General features: G+C 37.5%; 1 protein-coding gene across 1 annotated transcript; it reads right to left on the reverse strand.

Annotated features, from left to right (window-relative positions):
- Positions 1-1758: 1758 nt before the first annotated feature.
- LOC107039218 lies at positions 1759-19747 on the reverse strand. The gene is made up of 12 exons (XM_015258729.2): positions 19666-19747; positions 18476-18705; positions 14862-14996; positions 9733-9797; positions 9326-9669; positions 7589-8887; positions 5836-6016; positions 4782-4912; positions 4158-4306; positions 3900-4079; positions 3194-3499; positions 1759-2406 (listed from the first exon to the last, which is right to left on the reverse strand). Exons 1-12 carry the CDS (start codon positions 19745-19747, stop codon positions 2245-2247), a joined length of 3264 nt encoding a protein of 1087 aa, XP_015114215.2. The 3' UTR covers positions 1759-2244.
- Positions 19748-20361: the final 614 nt, after the last annotated feature.

Consider the following 20361-nt stretch of genomic DNA (forward strand, 5'->3'; position numbering starts at 1 on the left):
TTGTCGTTTTTCTCTCAGTGTACATTGCTCACACAAATGATGCAAAACCAAGTCATTCTTCCTCCCAGAAATAAAAACAAGAAAAAATGCTCAAAAACCGAAAAAAAATAATGTTTATTAAATACAATTAACAATTAACATTAGTGATTGTGGATAATCGATGATAATGATAATAAAATAATGATCCTATTCTACAAATAATTCCTAAATCAAACATTACGCCTAATTGAAACAACTGTACACAATAATTATTTTCAAGTCTTAAATCCAATTATCGATTAAATTGACACTTATTGAATAAGAATCATCGAACAAGAATCCGGAAGCACTTGGTTGGCACTCGGAATACCAATCGTCATTTCTTTGGTACCTGAACGCTCTCGAAATTTTCGTTAACCGATTTATATAGCATAATGTGAATAACTGATAAAAAAGAGAAGGGAAAATATAAAAAAAAACAAATGATTCGGTAACTCTTTGGCAAACTTGACCCGATGCTCGATAATTCCCCTCCCGTCTGCCTCGTTTGCCCTCGTGAGTCATCAGACAACGTCACGTGTCCCTAAGTAGTTGTTGACAGTGAGGAGAGGACCCAGTCCCCTTAGGTCAATGATACTCTCCACAATGTGCATGTCTGTTTCGTGAATAATTGATAATTCGAATGAGTCGTATCCTACATTTGAAAGGTAATGATGAGTCGGGCTTCGTATTGGTCATCAATCAGTTTATGGTAATTGGTTTTTCGTTCAGAGAATTAACAATGGGATTGAATGATTTCGTGTTAATTCAGTAGCGAAGTAGTAAACCGGTTCAAGTGAATTTTGACTATTGGCCAGTTTTCAATAAATATCTCGGAATCCAAGGGAGATAGCAACATTTTTGTTATGACCTTTTTCACAGAGCCAATTGAGAGCTACAACAAATGTAATTACCAAAATTTCGCTATCTCCCTTAGATTCGGAAATATTCATCAAAAACTCAACTGGGAGACAAGACGACTTAAACCGTTTTACCACTTCGCTGCTGAATTGAAGAATCATTAAAAATTGAAGGTCAGGGGTGATTTGAGATGATTGTTTTTGAATTTGGAAGAGACGGGGAGATTTTTGTGAGAAGTTTTTTGCAGGTAATATTAAGAATCGTCATTTAAATTTCACAATCTCTAAAACTTTTTAGATCGCCGAAAAGCAATGAAAAAATTTCGAAACACTCCGAATTATTTTTTTCAATTAAATGCTATAGGCATTTTTCATCAGGGCATTTATTGCATCTGTTTAACATAAAAGGAAAAGAAAAAATATTTTTTTCATTATTTTTGTTAACCCTAGTCTGGTCGCCAAACGCGTCCCAGCGATTGGTCACCTGCGCGGGGATTCCCCGCCGTGTCATTTAAGCTTTAGCATTGCCGAATTCACTCTACACTGCCCGGGCGCGTTTAGCGAGTTTCCGGCAACGTCGCGTCATGGGCCATTTCATTTAACATGCGAAAAAATAATTCATCTGTGCGAAATAATTTATTTTCTTTGGGAATTTTGGAAAATATCTTGTTCTAAAAATTTCTATAATTTTTTAGACACTTCGATTGACAAAGTCAAATTTTTTTGAATTTTTCCGGTTAGGCAGTCGATTGTAATGAAAGAAAAACGTCGCGCGGTATTTTTTTAATTAAAAAAAAATTGAAATTAAAATTAAATTTTTTTCTTTTGTATTGCAGTTGCTTGTTTTTGCAAAAAAAACTTCCCAACAAAAAATTCCTCACCTCCCCTGAGATATTTATCAAAAACAGCCCCAAAAATTCGACCCAAGCAGATAATTTTCTGGTTCTCATTGCGTCTTCACAGTATAAAATTCTCGTACCAATGTCTTTACTCTTGTGACGTTATTTCATATTGTATCCTCATACTAAAGCTCTCGGTAAATTACACACCTCGATTAATACTGCAAATTCCTTGAATTACAGCGCGGCAAAATGAAATGAGAAAGTGTCTGTTTTCTGCTTTCGCCAATTTCGTGAATTTCAGGAGCGGAAGAAGGTCATTTTCGATTGAGATTGATCGTAAATGTTTTTACGACCGGAAATATTGAATTTGTACCTCCATTCGCAGATATCACCCTCTGTCTTCATTTTTCACAGACTTTCACGGAAGAATTTCACATCTTATTTCACCCAACTGCGAATTTGATGTTGCATAGTCCTCTTCATTCCTCTATCCTATTAATTAATGAGAATATAGCGCCGTACGTTCAAACGACGTAAATTGGATCTTTACAGACTGATATTCTCGCTTCCTGGAGGATTCTCAATCGTGGCCCCAGGGGTATTCCCATCTTCTGGAGTCTGTCCTCGCTTAAATAAGGTAGCTCTACCATTCCCACCTTTTCTTTTTCAAATGCGGATGCGTATTTCTGAATGAAAGAGGAAGAAAAAAACACAAATGATAAGAATGAATTGAGGAATATATAAAACGATAATTTAATTAATTTTAATGATTGTGTTGTGACCCTTAATGACCTCAATCATGACCTCAATCTAATCCTTGTGATCCATAATTTGACCCTCGAGACCCTTAATCTGACCCATATGACCTCAATCTGAACCTTCTGACCTCAATCTAATCCTTCTGACCCTTAATCGGACCCTCATGACCCTTAATCTGACCGATATAACCTCAATCTGACCCATATGACCTCAATCTGATCCCTGTGACCCTTAATTTGACCCTCGTGAACCTTAATTTGAGCTATATGACATCGATCTGACCCTTGGGACCCTTAATCAGACCCTCATGACCCTTAATCTGACTCATATGACCTCAATCTGATCCTTATGACCCTTAATTTGACCCTTGTGACCCTTAACTTGAATCTTGTGACCCTTAAATTGACCCTCGTGATCCATATTCCGACCCTTATTAATTGAAATTCCAATTCCCATATTCTGATTACCTAATAACCATATTGAATTCTAATAAATTGTAATGTACATCATTTAAAAAATTTACACATTCCGACTTTTCAGGAGAAAAAAAAATGTAATTAATCTTAACCCAAAAATTTGAGTACCCAAATTTGAACGAACACAATGCCTCCATTCGCAAGGAAAAACGGATAAAAGTTTCTCCAAATCCATAATGTCTGTTCAATTACTAAACTGCCAGGGTTCTTGCGCTCTAAATTCAATGATAAAAATTACCTCATATCCCAGCTCTCGCAGAAACAACCTAATGAGAGGTGGCTCAGTCCCGAAGAATTTAGTGAGTTTCTTGACCCTCGAAGGATTGGACAGTGCAGGTAATTCGGAATCCTTGAGCAGCGGTTGAGACTGCGACCTGACCATAGCCATACTTGTCTGCGTCCTCAACGCTGCTATTTCCCCTCTAATGTTCTCCATCTCCTGGATCATCAGATGCTGGGTTCTCATCTCTGAAGAGAGATGCGCAACTGATCGAGCCAGGGTGACTACGTGCGACTCCAAACGCTGGAAGCGTTTGTTTATGCTCTGGGGAGAAAATAAACTATTGAAAATTTGCCTTCGTCACGACAGTCAATATATTTTTGCTAATAAATTAGGAATTTGCTTTCGAATGGAATTTCTGGAACGATGTGTTTTAAATTGAATTCAATGATTCACTGCATTCACATGAATGAACATGAAATAAGCAAAATGAAGTGAACGAAGTAAAATTGAAAATTGAATTTTCCATTCTTGTTAATTTGGAATTACCTCGTAAACGCGCCGTTTTAGGGGAAAATGTCAAAAGATCTTTTTTGTAGAGAATTGAATTTGGAATAAAAAATGTTTTCTGACATTTTCTCTTAAATCTACTTTTTGTTGAGATAGTCCAATCTTAAATAAGACTGGAAGAATAGGGAAGGTGTCGGCTTATTTAATGCATCACCTTAACATCTTTAGCTTTCTTCGTTCTGTCATCAATTACATGGGCTCTCCTTTTGTCGTGATGTCTTGCAACTGGTCTCGAGGATACTGAAGATGTCGGGAGGGACGACACTGATCCATAACTCGTTAATCCCCTCGCCTTTCTCCGTTTCTTCACGCTACCGCCTAGTAACTTTAAAACCTGCAGTGAAGAAGAACGAAATGGATTAACGGATGGAGAAAATTTTATCGATTTTTCTCAGGATTTTGAAGTATTTACCTCGCTGTACATATTCTCCAGCCCCTCCAATTGTTTTCGTATGGTCCTTGCGTCGTTCGTACTCAAGTCTGAATCACTTCTGTCCAACATTGAATCCAGGTCTAGTCCGGTTGTTGTCGATGTCAAATCCGCTGCTTCAACACCAAATACTGAGCATGAAAATCAATTTTATGAATTTATCTTGAATGATTTCGTTATTTATTGATCGATGCCGAAAAATTGTGAGAGTCATCGATTTTTCAAATTAATGACAGTTATAAATTCGGATTTTTATTCCAGGATAGTAGGATAACATGAAAATTCGTTTTCTTAATCTATTTTTTGATAATCATCGATCGATTTTAAACAATTTCGGTTGTCATGAGTTTTTAAGATGAGTGATTAATTTATGAATTCAAATTTCTATTCCATAATAACAGTATAGAATGGAAATTTATTTTATCAACTTATTTTATAAACTTATTTCAAACTGTTTCATGATGAGTTGATCAATAACAAAATCCAGAAGTAATCAATATTGGAAATTAATAATCGGTTTAAGAACCTAGATTTTTATTCCGCAATAATCCGACAACAATGATGAAATTAAAAAGAAAATAATTATATAATTCACGAAAAACCTACAATGCGTGAATTTCTTGGCAGCCTCCTTCTTGGAAGTGGATGCACCGCGATGCTTGGTGCTTCCTTGGAAATTCCTCTTATCCTGCCCCTTTCCATAATCACCGTAATTCGGTTTGCTCCCGTACGGTAAACTGTTTGAAATGAATAAATCGTCGGTGAGCATCAGGGATCGGCAATAATCATTACTTCAGTAATACCAAGAAAAGTTGACTTTAACTCTTCAGAACTCGCGCTATAAGCGCCGCGCTGCCTTTTTCAAATTTTCGCTTGCCTCTTGCAAAATTGAGCTTTCAAAAAATTGAAAAAATTAGAATGCCTAGCTTGAATCATTTAGAATGGATTAGTAAGGTTCTTCTCCACTGAAAATCCATGAAGGCTACCAAAAATAATAAATTGTTGAGGCTCATACGCAAAAGCGGCGCCGTGCCGCCCAGTGCGAGTAACGAAGGATGTAAAATTTTCAATTCCGCTGTTGCTGTTTCCCGCTGGCCGCACGCTCGGCGCGTACCTATGAACGTGACAACGCTGCGTTACTGAAAGCACGGGCGGCGCAGCGCTCACCATGCGAGTAACGAAGGTCGGTAGCTGAGCGCGAGTTCTGAAGGGTTAAGATAATTCAAGTTCGCTAATCTCCATTGAAATTTGGAAATCATTTAAATTTTTGATTGACTATCAAACAAATAATTCTAAATTTGTTAAGGTGATGGACGATTAATCTAAAGATGATGTAAGAATTGTGTAACCTACTAAGAGAAAAATAAACAAGTTCTCAAACAAGTCTTGTTTGGTCCAACAAAATCGCTAAGGTAAATGATCCTGTGCTCTATTGAATTATTTCTATTGAAATGAGTGTAAAGATGCGATGTTTTAAATTCGATATCAGAACGTAAAAACTTCAGAATTAAAATTCACTTATATTAATCATAATAATTACTATTTTTTAATGACTAAACGTCTATTTTGTAATAAATAAATGTGGGTAGCAGGGAGACCTCATAATTCCGCATTCTCTCTCCTCGAAAATAATTCAAACCCCATTGTATTTATACTCTACCTCGTAGAGTATCGATTCCTCGGTGTACGTGGACTCCCATGAGGCGAGAGTGGCGGCAGTGGAGGCGTTACAGAGGAAACACTCTCTGACAGAGTGGAGTGGGCCATCGCCGGTACGTCTCTTGGCTCCAGGATACTACGCAGCTCGGATTCCACAATGTCAACCCACTCAGAGTCTTGACCTGATTCGAGGGAACATTTATAGGGTATTTAGTCATAAAACATGAAACATGAAATCCAGATGCACCCGGAATAGAATTTCTTAAACATCAAAGTTCACAAAAAAATTGAACAAAGATTATGATATTTCAATTTATAGTTTGATGTTTTTGTCGATTGACTATTCAAGCAATTCTCCAATGAATACTTTAAGACTTCTGTTGCAATTGATGATCCTTCTTGAATATTACTCCCAACACATTAAATTTTGTTTGTTATTTTCATCTCTCATAAGCAGATCTTTATATTCACTAACGAGAGCGATACTTCTTTCAGCAATATCATTTGTGACTGATTAACAACAATAATTATCATTGAAGTTCTGGAATGTAGTTGAACACGAAATCCAGATGTACCCGGAATAGGATTTTTTTAACATCAATACAGTTCACGAAAAAATTGAACAAAGATTATGATATTTCAATTCATAGAGTTTGATGTTTTTGTCGATTGACTAATCAACCAATTCCCCAATGAAAACTTTAAGTCTTTTCTGTTGCAATTGATGATCCTTCTTGAATATTACTCCCAACACATTAAATTTTGTTTGCTATTTTCATCTCTCATAAGCAGATCTTTATATTCACTAACGAGAGCGACACTTCTTTCAGCAATATCATTTGTGACTGATCAACAACAATAATTATCATTGAAGTTCTGGAATGTAATTGAACACGAAATCCAGATGTACCCGGAATAGGATTTTTTTAACATCAATACAGTTCACGAAAAAATTGAACAAAGATTATGATATTTCAATTCATAGAGTTTGATGTTTTTGTTGATTGACTAATCAAGCAATTCCCCAATGAAAACTTTAAGTCTTTTCTGTTGCAATTGATGATCCTTCTCGGATATTACTCCCAACACATTAAATTTTGGTTGCTATTTTCATCTCTCATAAGCAGATCTTTATATTCACTAACGAGAGCGATACTTCTTTCAGCAATATCATTTGTGACTGATTAACAACAATAATTATCATTGAAGTTCTGCAATGCAGTTAAATATGAAATCCAGATGGACCCGGAATAGGATTTTTTTAACATCAATAAAATTCACAAAAAAATTAAACAAAGATTATGATATTTCAATTCATAGAGTTTGATGTTTTTGTCGATTAACTATTCAAGCAATTCTCCAATGAAAACTTTAAGTCTTTTCTGTTGCAATTGATGATCCTTCTTGGATATTACTCCCAACACATAAAATTTTGTTTGCTATTTTCATCTCTCATAAGCAGATCTTTATATTCACTAATGAGAGCTACACTTCTTTCAGCAATATCATTTGTGACTGATCTACAACCATAATTATCATTGAAGTTCTGCAATGCAGTTGAATATGAAATTCAGATGGACCCAGAATAGGATTTTTCAAACATCAATAAAGTTGACGAAAAAATTCAACCAAATGATGAAGACCTCCATCATAACTGGAAAGAAATAACAAACCATCCGACCCGAAAAATTCAATTTCGTTATGTACAACCAGCCATCCTCTATAAATAACCCAAAAAGGATAAAAATGTCAACCTTGAGGATGATTCTGATCCTCGGGGGGTGGCCTTCGTCCGCTGGAATAAACCGCAGATCCCCGTCCCGAGTCAACATTACTCGAGCTCTGTCCAGCTTTGTCATAATCCGACCCAGACCCCTGGTTCTGAATTTTAAGTCTCGCCATACCGTGGTCCAATTCCTCCTTCCTCCCTCCCTCCTTTCCCTGATAGTTCATCTCAAGTTTTCTCGTGCTCTCCTCGATCCGCCTGGCAGCCTCATTCACCTGCCCTCCATTCTTGACCCCTCCCCTCGGATGATCAGTCTCACTCACATCCTTGGTATCTCCCCTCTTCTGAAGCTCAGCGATTTTCTTCTGCACGCCAGACTCCTTAGTCACTTCCTCTCCCTGACTCACTTCGCACTCCTTTTTCGAGCTGCGTATGTCATCTCTACGATTACCAAAACTTGTTTCTGGCCTGAAGTCCTCGTTCTGCCGCTGGCTGCCATTTCTGTTGAACTCCTGACTGCTATTCTCAACTGTGATTTCGTACTTTTCGCTCAACAGCACATCATTACTGAGATTCTTAATCTCTTCTGTCTTCTCGGCTCTTCTGTCCGGATTTCTCTCGTCATCGTAGCAAAGTTGAGGCTGCGAGACAGCTTTCTCCATACATCTCGCTGAGTTTCGTCTCTGGAACTCTGCGTCGTTCTCCGGTTTCATGTAAACTTGTGGAGTCCCTGTGAACCTAGGCTTGTTTTGGTTGTAATGGTAATACACTTCTTGTCCACCGATTCTCACGTCCAGACCTTGTCTAGATGTGCTTGGGAGATCGATTTGGGATCGGGAGATGGTTTGTCGGGCTTGCTGATACTGCTGATACGAGACACCAGCTGGAAACTGCTGCTGGGTCCGCATGTTGGTCCTGGGACTCTGTTGGCCGACAACTAGTTGGTGCTGTTGCTGCTGCAGCTGTTGGATAAGTTGACGCTGGTGCATGTTCTGGACGTGCTGCTGGTTGAATCTGGAGGTCTGGTGCAGCTGGGACTGGTGGAGGAGTTGCTGGGGGCTTTGGTAGGTCGGGTTGGAAGACACCGGCTGCATCGGGAGGCCGTGCTTACCTAGGGGGACGTTCTGGTGTTGGTGGAGGGGGTGTCCGCTGGGTCCTTGAACCACGTAGTCACCTCGAGGTGGTACTGGCTGACTGTAGGAAGACACCTGGGTTTGGTGAACTGTTTGGACACCTGCCGGAGGGGTCAAGTGGGTCACGTGGAGTTGGGCACTTTGGCCCGGGAGGCTTGGTTGAATCGTGGGGGCTGATTGCAGTTGACCTGGGAATTAGAAAGGTGAATTATCATCATTTTGGGATGTTATAGAAGGAAATGATGTGCAGAATACCCAGTCGGCAGCATATTGTTAATTTATTGGCAAAAATAACTATAACAATTTTCCACTTGTTTTACATTAAAACTGAAGTAGTAAACTCAGCAGCGTGATCAATAAAGGCCCCTGCAATTTTGAAATTTCAGTGCATCAAATTGAGGGAAACCAAGTTGAGGGATCTAGTATTAAATCAGAAGTTTGATGCATATTTGGAAATGAAAGCGATTATCATTTTGTAGAATCAAGAGTGGTTGATGTGCACAAACAGATAGAGAAGTTACGGTTCTAAAATCCAAGTTCGCTATTCAAATGCACTTTCACATTGAGTAGAGCATTAACATTCGATGTTTAGTTATAGCCGCCCAGTTATCTTCATCCATTAAAATCCTCACCTGAAACATTCTGCTGGGGACTTTGGTAATAACTATGACCATACTGTTGATAACTGTTCTTAGGGTAATGCTGCATGTTTATCGGCGGTGGATCCTGAGCCCTTGGTTTGCTGTAAGTGCTTTCCTTCTTCTTGGAGTCATCCTCATCAACATTATGCGAGGATTTTCTCAGCTCCTCGGTTACATTGTTGAGACTCACTTCCGGATCGGGGTCGGTGTCCTTTCGAGAGGGACCGAAGCGACTTGAGATCATGTCTTTGATGGTGTGATAAGTCTTGCTGAGGGATTTACTGCGGTCGTCCTCGGATTTTGGCGCACGGGGCACGGCGCCTGTCGATGTTGACCTGATCAAGGTGAAGATTATTTGATTAGAGAGTGGGTTAAGGGGCGCTGGAGGAGAAACTTACGAGTGGGTTTCTGGAGGCTGGAAGTTTCGAGCATGACCTTCTTGCCTATCTTGCGCCTGATTACCCTGGAAATTGATTTTTGATGGAGATTAAAACGTTATTTGTGAGGAAAAGTCTCCAGTGAACATGTTGTAATGATATGAAATGAGTTATTCATATATGGCAAGTAAAGGACTACGACGTGTTAATAAATTTCTTCTTTTTGTTGCCTTAACAATGATTTACTTCTAATAAAATCTTTGTTTCACAAAGAAAAAATTCTTAAGTCAATCTGAAGACTCTACTTGATCTGAGTAGGATTGAATCAAGCCGAGAAACTACTCGTTTCAAATAGATCTCCTGGACCTGGACGGAGCATCTCTAAAAATTTTCACGTCAAATCCGCCACTTGATTCAAGTACAGCTGGATTTGAATCAAGTACAATTCGGGATTGACACCACTTCATAAAATAAACTTTATTGTACACAAAGTAAGTCGAAAACTCGGGTAGATTGGCCCGACTTTGGTGCATCTTCCTACTTTAATCAAGTAGACAAAATACTTGAAGCAAGTCGCGATCTACTTGAATCAAAAAAGATTTTTTTGGGTGTTAGATCACGAAAACATTTGTTTAAAACATAAAGAAAGATCAAGTTTAAGATTGAATAGGAGCAATCCGGAGCCTCTATTTGATCTGAATAGGATTGAATCAAGTCGAGTTGGCGACTTTATTTAAGTAGAACTTGAGTATGAATGAAGAAGGATACTTGACTCAAGCATCTTCTTCATTCGAATCAAGTATCTCCTCTACTTGAATCAAGTATATTTCCTATTTAAATCATATAGGAAGATACTTGATTCAAGTATCTTCCCCACTTGACTCGAATATTTTTGCTACTGAAATCAAGTATCTTCCCCACTTAAGTCGAGTATCTTTGCAGCTTCAATCAATTATCTTCCCTACTTAAATCAAGTAGGAAGATACTTGAATAAAGTATGTCCCCTACTTGAATCAAGTACCTTCCATACTTGAATCAAGTAGAAAAAATTCTCAAATCAACTCGCGATCCATATGATCCAATTAATTTTTTTCAATTCAGTAATGAAAAAAAAAGCATCAAAAAATAATCAACCATCAACCCTCTAATTGCCAGACTCCCTCAAACTCCCCCATCAACTTTATCATCCATAAAATCCTTGGGGCGATAATTCCACCATGATTTCCGGTCGTTGAGCATAGCGCCCGATCAAATATCGCACCAGTAACGATCATCTCGACGGCCGTATAATGTGGCTAGGGAACATGCACCTACACCCATCACAGTGCCTTCAGATACTCGATAATTCCTCAGTGCTGATGTCGAGGTAATGCAAACTCCGGCGGGCGGAAGGAGCGGGGGGAGGGGGGGGGCAGAAAAAATTTGAAAATCCTTGGTCGTACGGGCAATCCTCAGAAGCGTATGCTACTTGAATAATAAGTGTTGAAGCTCAACTGACAGTTCACATGGAAAAAAAATAAAATAAAAGATCTCTCTTTCCGTCCGGTGGGCGTTCAAAATGCATTGTGCATACGGATACCCCTTCCTCCGAGACATCGAAGTGAGATGTGATGAAAGAAGGAAAAATGGAGGGGAAAAAGTACTCGGAGGAAAGTATGTCTTTGTAGATACAAAAGATATAGTGGTAGAAATGAAAAAAAATTGGTGAAAAAAGTTGCATTATAAAAATGGATGTGTTGAGGAAAAACCAGTGTTTCTGTGGAGAACACCCTTTTCCTTGTTGTAAAAGAGCTCTCAAGTTGATCCTAGCTGGCTGGTCCATTTATTTTATTCTCAGGGCAATCCATTTATTTTTTACTGGCTCAACAACACGATTTTTACGATGGAAAAAGGAGTTCTTTGTGCGCCCTTTTTCTTATCTGTTTCAAGGGGTATTTTTCATAGTTCGTTGTTGTTTTCTTTTCCCTTTTATATCGGGAGTTTTGTAATTATTGCATTAGTGGGACAATCGCTCACCTCCCACGGGGTTATTATCGCGGGGCGGATTGGTATGTACTCCGATGAAGAATGAGGTATTATTTGCACACGAGGATTTTATGGCGTTTGAAGGAAACCAATTCTGGTTTATGGGAGTATGTAATGACCTGTTTTTTTTATGTTTTAGGATCATTTGCATAGGCTAAGTGGCTAGGGGAGGCAATTTAATCTTGATGGATTTCAAATGGAAAATGGCGTGATTCAGGGCCTCATAAAAATGTTGGATACGTTGTATGGGATGATTTAATTGAAAAACCGAGGGAGTTCTCCAAGGAATTCTACTGCAACTATTCTGTTGTAGTTTGTAAGAATTATGTTGAAAAATTCTAGGTTTCTGCGACAATTCTTTTAAAAATTATGCAACTCTCCCGTACGTTTTTAAATGGATATTTTTTTAATGGAAAAAAGAGAGTTTTTCGTTAAGAATTCCTAGGCACGAAATTTTGATTTTTTTTTCTTGGGTTTTATTGTGACAGAGATGTGATAATAAAGCGGAAATACATGGGAAATTCATGTTCAAGAATTTCTATGGACAAATAAAAATTTATTAAACTTTTGCTATTAAATATTTCTTGACAAAATTTCATGATAATGTTGTATAATCTTCAGTACTATTGACGCAAAAAGCAAATAAAATTTTTGAATGTAATTCTAATAGAAGTCTAATGGCATTCTTATAAAGTTAGAAATAGAAATATTTTTTAAATCGTTTTCCATTTGGAAGGAGGAAATTGAATATTGATTAATTTTAACTGAAAAATGGCGTGATTTAGGGGCTCATGAAAATTCCAAAAAACGATAACCGTTTTTTTCAAGGAATTCTATTAAATTTCTATCAAATTCTATTAAATAAAAATTGAAATTTCAAGGAATTTCGTCATTGAAAATTCAGAATTTCGTGGAAAAAAAAGAGAACTGTAAATTTCACTTCCATTTTCCCCTGAAAATGAATAGAAATCCAGAAATTTCCGGTAAATATATTCTTGAATTTTCAGGACAGTGGCACTGAATGCGATTTAGGAGGAAAAAAAAAATACTGAAATTTCCGATTTCACTGAAAAATCAGTATAATTCGTATTAGATTCGAAATTCAAATAAATAAATTTATTTATTTTTCCTATTTATTATTCCTTACGGAATTCTCATCTTGATGCTCCTTAAATTCCTGGAATTTTACTGAATTTTCAGTGAACCCTGAACTTTCATCATTTTTTTCCCTAAATCGCATTGAGTGTCACTGTCCTAAAAATTAGTAGTCAACTGGCCATGAAATTTCATTTTTTTTCTAACAATGAACTTTGTTTCTTTTCCGTAATTCTCCTCAGATTCGCAACAATTCCTGTCTCGACCATGAAAACCTGAGCAAGCTAATCTGCAAGCTATTTACCTAAATTCCCCGAACTCCTGGAATTTCCTCCACCTAAACTAATCAGAGCCATCAATCCCCTGATAATTACGGGATCCCCCAATATGTCCATGATTTTGGCGCGTCACCAGACACAACAAAAGCCTCAAACTCGGTTGAAATTCTACTTCAGACTCGTGTTTCCAACCATGTAGTTGGAATCCAATATAAACTCGAACGAGGTATCGTCAATATGTAAAGTGGGCTTGGGTAAGTGGAAAGCATAGGAAAGTTGTCCGTTGAAGCGTGCGAGAGAACCATCGGGATGAGTAACGTCAAACATAAACCTATAGGGAAATAGTTGTTACAAGGCGTAGCCTTTCACGTGCAGTATGTTTGTGTGTCGGAAGACAATCACGTGATGTGGGGCAATCCATACGTGTGTTATGACCATTCATAACTTGTTAACATCGAGTCCACCCTTCCTTCTCACACGCTGACAGAAGAAAAATGAACCTTTCGTATTAGGGAGTGACTAACGGCATTTGTGAGCATTTTGCGAGCGGTTTATGAGCAATTGCGAGCGATTAACGAGTCGGGGTCATTCGCACCGGAAAAAGGAGGCGATTGTGTTATTAAATGGAATCTGGGGCGAATCGACTTTTTGTCAATGTTATCCCACAATGAGCAGGACAGCGCTGTGCAAGGAGCACTAGATCTGGGACAGCGGTATTGTCTTATTCATGAGCACAAATGGAGCTGTCTGCGCTTGAAAGTCAGCGAATCGATGGATTTAGTCGTGAAATTCTAATTCATTGTAATTCGACCAAGTATCAGGATGCGTTAATAATCTATTGAGTAACGAGATGTCACTCTTCACACTACAAAAACTAGGTGTCTGACAGCTATTTGAATTTAAGATGTCAGATGGTAAAAAACATCTGAACCGTCAAAAGTGTCTGAAAATCTGACTGTCTGGAAATTGTAATCACCCTTTCTGTCTGAAAATGATGGTAGACATTTTTTGTGTCTCAAAAATTTGGGGTATCTATTTTCAGATATTTTCTGTGTCTGAAATTCAGTTATTTAGGTGCGATTCAAACATTTCACTATTAAGATATCTCATGTGATTCAGACGGCACATTCCATTCAAGCATTAATTTTTAAGATATTTCTCACGTCTGAAAAGTTGACTCATCTACTGCAAAATCTAGGTGTCTGACAACCATCCGAATTTAAGATGGCAGATGGCAGAAAAAGTCTGAATCTTTAAAAGTGTTTGAAATTCGAACTGATATCTGAAAATTTCAAACACCGCTTGTGTCTGAAACTGATGTCTCTATCTTAATTTCAGACATCTTGATCTCTGAAATTGAAATATCTCCATTGATGCAGACACATTTTAATGTCTCAAAAGTGTCTGCAAAATCGTCCCAAAAGTGTTTGAAAAGTGTCTACAAAAGTGTCTGAAATTCAGACATTAGTTTTCGCAGTGCAGTTGACTGATTCTGTAATTTGGCGATGTCTCGAAACCTCAAGAGTCTTTCGAGTCACTGATGGAAATTATTCTGGCAAATATCTTCTAAAAGAAATATTTATAGAATGATCTTGCTTTGCTGTTATCTCAGCCACGATTTTTTGTGTTCGTTTCGCAGATTTTAATTATGTATTCGGTCATGAAGATCGTCTGACTAATAACCCTATTACACAGTTTCCGATTAGCATCAGCGGGTCATTATTTATTAGATAATTGAGTGAAATAACTCACCTCCTGCACCCACGCCTGTTGTTTCACCGGTGCATCAGGGGCAATAGCAACTCTCCCTGTCGTTCGTTTGTACTCGTGTAGAATTGGAATTTTAGTGTTCTTGTCGGCTGAGGAGATCACCACTTCGCGCTCGATCTGAAATTGATGGCAATCGCGGTGTTATGAGGTGATGGCAGCGGACGAGACAATTGTGACTGAAAGTGTAGAAATAATAAGCATTCTGTGCTCCATATTTTCAGGAGGGGCGGGTGGGAACGTCACCATTGTAAGAGTTTTCTATGAAGTGAAAAAAAATTGTATACATCTTTATAGATGTAATTAATAAGAAGAGTTGTAAGAACACCGACACTTGAGTCGTTCATTGGAATAGAAAAGAATTTCTCTGTCAATTTTCAGCGGATGAAAATGCCAGGAATACTGACGTGGAATTAATTTACTTCCGGATGATTTGACATGGTCTCAATTTCAGATTTTTCATTTTCATAATTTTGCAGTGAAAAATTGAGAATTGAAAATTTACTCCCGAGGTAATGGAGTGGAATAAGGAGATGGAGTTATTCCTGCCCTTTGAACTCATTACGATTGTGAGGACGCGATGGTAGTAGTTCAGAAATGTCTGGAGGTTTTCCTTTGCGTGAATTTTGCATTCGCTCAATGCGAAAGTCACTGATTCGTGACTCGGTGGACCGGGGGGGGGGAAGGGGAGTCTTATTGTTCTCGAGCCCTGATTCAATCGCTGAGCACGAAATTTTCCAATTTTCAAGTAACTATTTAAGTGGGCGTTTGAATATTTTTTGAATATTGATTTTATTTATCAGATTGAGTGATTTTTTTCTCATCACCTACCGGTGTCAAATAATTTTTATTGGATGTTTTTCTCATTATTGAAATAATATTAAAATGCGTCTCGAGTTGGTAAACCTGTCGAGTGTTTTCTCTCTCTCAGTTTCATGGTCCAACCCATACCTTTCCCATGATGCTCACTGACATTCGAATCACGCGCCTGCGCGTGAGGGCGTTATTTCCCCGAAACTCATAATTTTCCGAATCATTTGTTCAAATAACTTTCTCATGAAATTTGAAAAAAATCTGAAACTTACACGTGTTCTCGAGAAAGATTTGATTTATCACCCACTAGTTTTTCCTCAATAGTTTATTATTTTTTTGGGCGCCATGGAAATTTCCCTAATTGAGAGTGGGGTAACCTCGGAGGCTATAGTTGGAGGGCTTACAAAAGCATTCAAATTCCATTATTTTTTTTCTCGAGACTGAGGTCTGAAAAAAATGTGCAAGAATTCTCAATGACTGAATTTTCCACTTTTTTTTTTCATTATCTTGACTTTCTACACGAAACACCTTAACGTGACTTCCAAAAGTCTCAAATTGAAATTAGTATTTCTTTGGGGAAAAGAATTCCATTTCTAGGTACCCAATAGATTCATCATTTGAATCAAAGAAACTTATTCATCTTCGAAAAACTATTTATTCCATGCGAATAATAACGCAAATATCATAAAGATGAAGTTCAAGTTCGAATGAAATTTCCGTCAAGACCCATTTCTCCGAGTGCACCCCTGATTTAAAGTAGCTCTACCCTTACGGTAAATTCAAAGATTATCGAAAACTGCAAAAAAATTGCAGAAAACTCGATTAGATTCGGAATTCTAACTTTTTTCTCAATTTAATCATCGTTTTGGTTTATCCAAGAAAAAATGTTAAAAAATCAGGATTTAACCCCAATGTCTTATGTGAAAATCGACATTTCCATTGTAATCAAAGATTAAAATCTGAATTTTTTTTCATTAGATGTGAAAAAATCAAGAATGTTGTTGACACCTCATAAAAAATAATCCATCGCTTTGCAAACAAGTTTGATTATTTATTTATAAGAGGGAAATATTTGAAAAAATATCAATATTTGCGAAATTTAATTTAGATAATACTGACTGGGTATGAATTTTTTCAAATTTTTTCCATGCAATTTAGTTGAAAAATTAAAAAATTGAAAATATCCAAAAGTACAGCGCAGCCTGGCCGAAGGATAGAGCTACTTTAAATGGATCGACAGAGCTAGTAAAAATCAGGTAAAAGTGACGTTGTACATCTGAGCAACTAGCAAGTCTCGTTTCCGGTAAACGGTAAAACACACCAAGTCTTATAACCCACCAGCCTTTGTCTCTGCACTCTACCATCAGGCAGCCATACGTTGAGGTGATAGTCCCCCTGAGAATATTCCCAAGAATCGTAACAAATCCCTCCCCTCCACCCCGACAAACGTACGATGAACTGTTCGGAGATTTCACCTGTTATAGTATACGCTGATGTATTCTGCCTTTACTACGCATCGTACGCGTGCCCCTCCAGTCCTCTTTCTCTCTTCGAACCAATTATAAATTAATGTGGATACGTGTTAGCGTTATGAAACGTTAAGAATAGTTTTTTTTATTGTTCGTGCGATCATAATGTGGAGACAATCTGGGCCACAAGTGCCTGATGGGTATTATTTGTCTGTTCATGGGAAAAATTGGAGGGAAATGAGAAGTATTCTTATGACTTCTGGGCTCGTGAAATGGGGAGACGATGGGGCTGGAGGAAATGGAATGGATTCAGTCGATGTTCTTTCATTAGAGTCGAGTGGAGTTTTTGCTTAATCTGAGGAAAGCTTATTTGAAACGATGAATTCATTGGTTTCGGAGGAGCAATGGGTTTTTTTTGTATAACTCATGTGCAAATTGGCGATTTCTTGGGATTAAAAATACTCATTTAGAATTAAGAACCCAATTATTTTGCATGAATGGCTCCATTCAATTCCGTACTCAAGTGAGAAATGCAAAATAATTAATGAACAGAGTTCTTCTTCGAGAGAAGATAAAAATAATGATAATGATTTGTTTGACGTTGGCGCTTTCATGGCAAATATCAGCTATGAAAAAGTAAGCAGCGTTGAGTACACTGAGAGTTTGTTTGGACCAACAAAATCGCTAGTTGAAAATTGCCAAAAAAGAATTTGTTTGGTTTGAATTTGAAATTCTCAAACATGAATAATTGTTCTGCTTTCGACAGCAACGAAATATTTGGCTCAAGGAGCGGATAATTCACACCAGACGGTGCCTTTTCAGGATGAAAATATCTCATATGGAGGAAAATTTATCAACAAATGTTTTATCCCTAAGTTACAAGATTGCTATCATATTATTATTGTTTCATTTAAGGGTTCATTTGTTGTCTGTGATTATTAGACAGCCGAAACGAAAAACTACTATCCCTCGTTTCGCATAAAACAAAGATTTTTCGGGAGCAAAATACGTATGGGAGTATCGAATAACGAAGGAGTAGTGCTAGAAATGATATTTCTTGCGTGTACAGAGAATGCAATTTTTTTTTAACTACTAAATCTATTTTTGCGACAAAAATTTTTCATTCCGGCGCAATCTCTGCATGTTTGACACAAAAAAATCCTTTTTTGATAATTTTCGAAAAACTATTTTCTTGGTACAAGTAAGACTTGTTTGAGAACTTTGTCGTTTTTCTCTAGGGTGGATGTAGGGTCAGCAATTGGACAGATTTCGTTGAATTATTCTATCGATTATAGTTTATTCCGAAAATGTAATTACCGGAAATTTATTGCTGTGTGTTTGTAGACTCGTTGGCTGTTGATTCTGGTTGGTTTGCTCTTCACCGTACAGGGGTGGCATCCTGTACTGTGGCCCAGGTATAGCTTGGACCGCTGTGTAAATGTCACTTCTGTTGTGACCGTTCTGGTGATCTGGATGAGGCACTGGGTTCAAACGATTATTCGGCAGCGACTTCGGTGACGATAACGTCTTGTAGATTGTCTCATCATCTGGAACAAGTTTAACACAGTCATTTGATAAAATTTGCCTTCAAGTTCCCCAAACATGAATTAAATAAAAAAGAAAACAGAAATTTTAACTCTCTCTTTTTGTTGTACCGAGGAAAACGAATTCCAGTTTTGAGAGGGACTGAATGTCGAATTATTTGACGGCCCGAAATAATCCACAGAAATCCCAAAAATCCACAAAAAATAAAACACAAATTAAATTTTTAAAAATGAAATAATACACGACAATTCAATTGATTATAGTGCTATGACATGAAAAAATAACAGAAGAGAATAGTCAAATAAGAATTTTAAAAAAGGAACCTATGCAATTAAGCATATTGCTAATTTGTTAACAACAATATTTACACTCATTCATAAAAAAACGCAATTATCCACTCGTTTTAGTCATCTTCTGGAGGTGTTTCACCTCCCCATTATCTGCGAAATACGACAAGCGACTCTCTTCACCCATAAAATATAAAAAATATTCAATTTACTTCATAACTGCAGCGCAAATTTCAATCCGCTGATATGAGTGAAACCCACTAAATCACTCCACAAAAAGTGGAAAAAAAATTCTATTGAAGCTTTGAAAAATGGTGTAATCAAACTAAAACTTTGAGTGTTCATATATCACAGCGTCATACCCGTTATCAGTCACAGTGAAAATGACTACTCCACAAACTTCCCTTCCATCAATTTTTCCTGCACTCAACAACACTATCTACTCCCCCGCTAAAAGTTATTTCATTGAATTAGCGAGAAGTTATTTTTAGTTGAGAAAAAAAGTGCGGCAGGAAATTCATTCGAGAAATTTGCTATTCAGATCACGCGGGACTGATTTTATTCCACTCGCGGTTCAGCCGATTGAGATCCAACCGCTCGACAATTCCGGGTTCAATTCCAAACATTTTTTTATGTTTCTTCTTGTTATTTTGGAGTTTGTTCAACGCGTGTCACCTTGAGTGTGATTCTGTCGCCTGAGACGATTCTCCTGCTTGACTCTGCGCACTGTTGTTGCCATTGCGTGTTGGCTGACCATCTCTGAATTACCGACGAGTGAAGTAATGACACTTTTCGCACTTTGGATTAAATTATCTAGAATTTATTCAGAGATTCACCACTATTTCATTATTACGATCACGAACTTTTGGGAGACGACTAGAACGACTGAGCACAAGGACAAAAAGTGTTAAATTTGATGAGAATTATCGGCAATTTTTTAATGAACAGAATTTTTAGAATAGTTCAAAAAACAGTTTTTTGGGAAATTTTTAATCTTGAGAATTATTTCAGTGGTGAAGTGGTAAAACGGTTTAAGTCGACTTATCTCCCAGTTGAGTTTTTGAGAAATACTCCCGAATCTAAGGGAGATAGCGAAATTTTCGCAATTACATTTGTTGTAGCTCTCAACTGGCGCTACCAAAAAGGTTATAATAAAAATTTTGCTATCTCCCTTAGATTCCGAAATATTCATCGAAAACTGGTCAATAGTCAAAATTGACTTGTACCGGTTTACCACTTCGCTACTGGTTTGAATGTTCTGTTGACTCTGAAGACGTCTTCAAATAGATTTTGTCGAGAAATTTTTTATTAAATTTATGACAATGCCTCTGTCATCAACGAATTGAAATAAATTCATTCACATTCTGAATT

This window comes from Diachasma alloeum, unplaced genomic scaffold (assembly GCF_001412515.2).
Source record: "Diachasma alloeum isolate Michigan unplaced genomic scaffold, Dall2.0 Dall_scaffold_00295, whole genome shotgun sequence".
Classification (NCBI taxonomy): domain Eukaryota; kingdom Metazoa; phylum Arthropoda; class Insecta; order Hymenoptera; family Braconidae; genus Diachasma; species Diachasma alloeum.

Coding starts and splice junctions, on each gene's coding strand:
- LOC107039218 (XM_015258729.2), bottom strand. CDS start 19,747: ATGGTCAGCCAACACGCAATGGCAACAACAGTGCGCAGAGTCAAGCAG. Junction 8,888..9,325: donor TCCCCAGCAGAATGTTTCAG/GTGAGGATTTTA, acceptor CACCTTTCTAAT/TCCCAGGTCAACTGCAATCA. Junction 2,407..3,193: donor TGCGAGAGCTGGGATATGAG/GTAATTTTTATC, acceptor TCTTTCATTCAG/AAATACGCATCCGCATTTGA.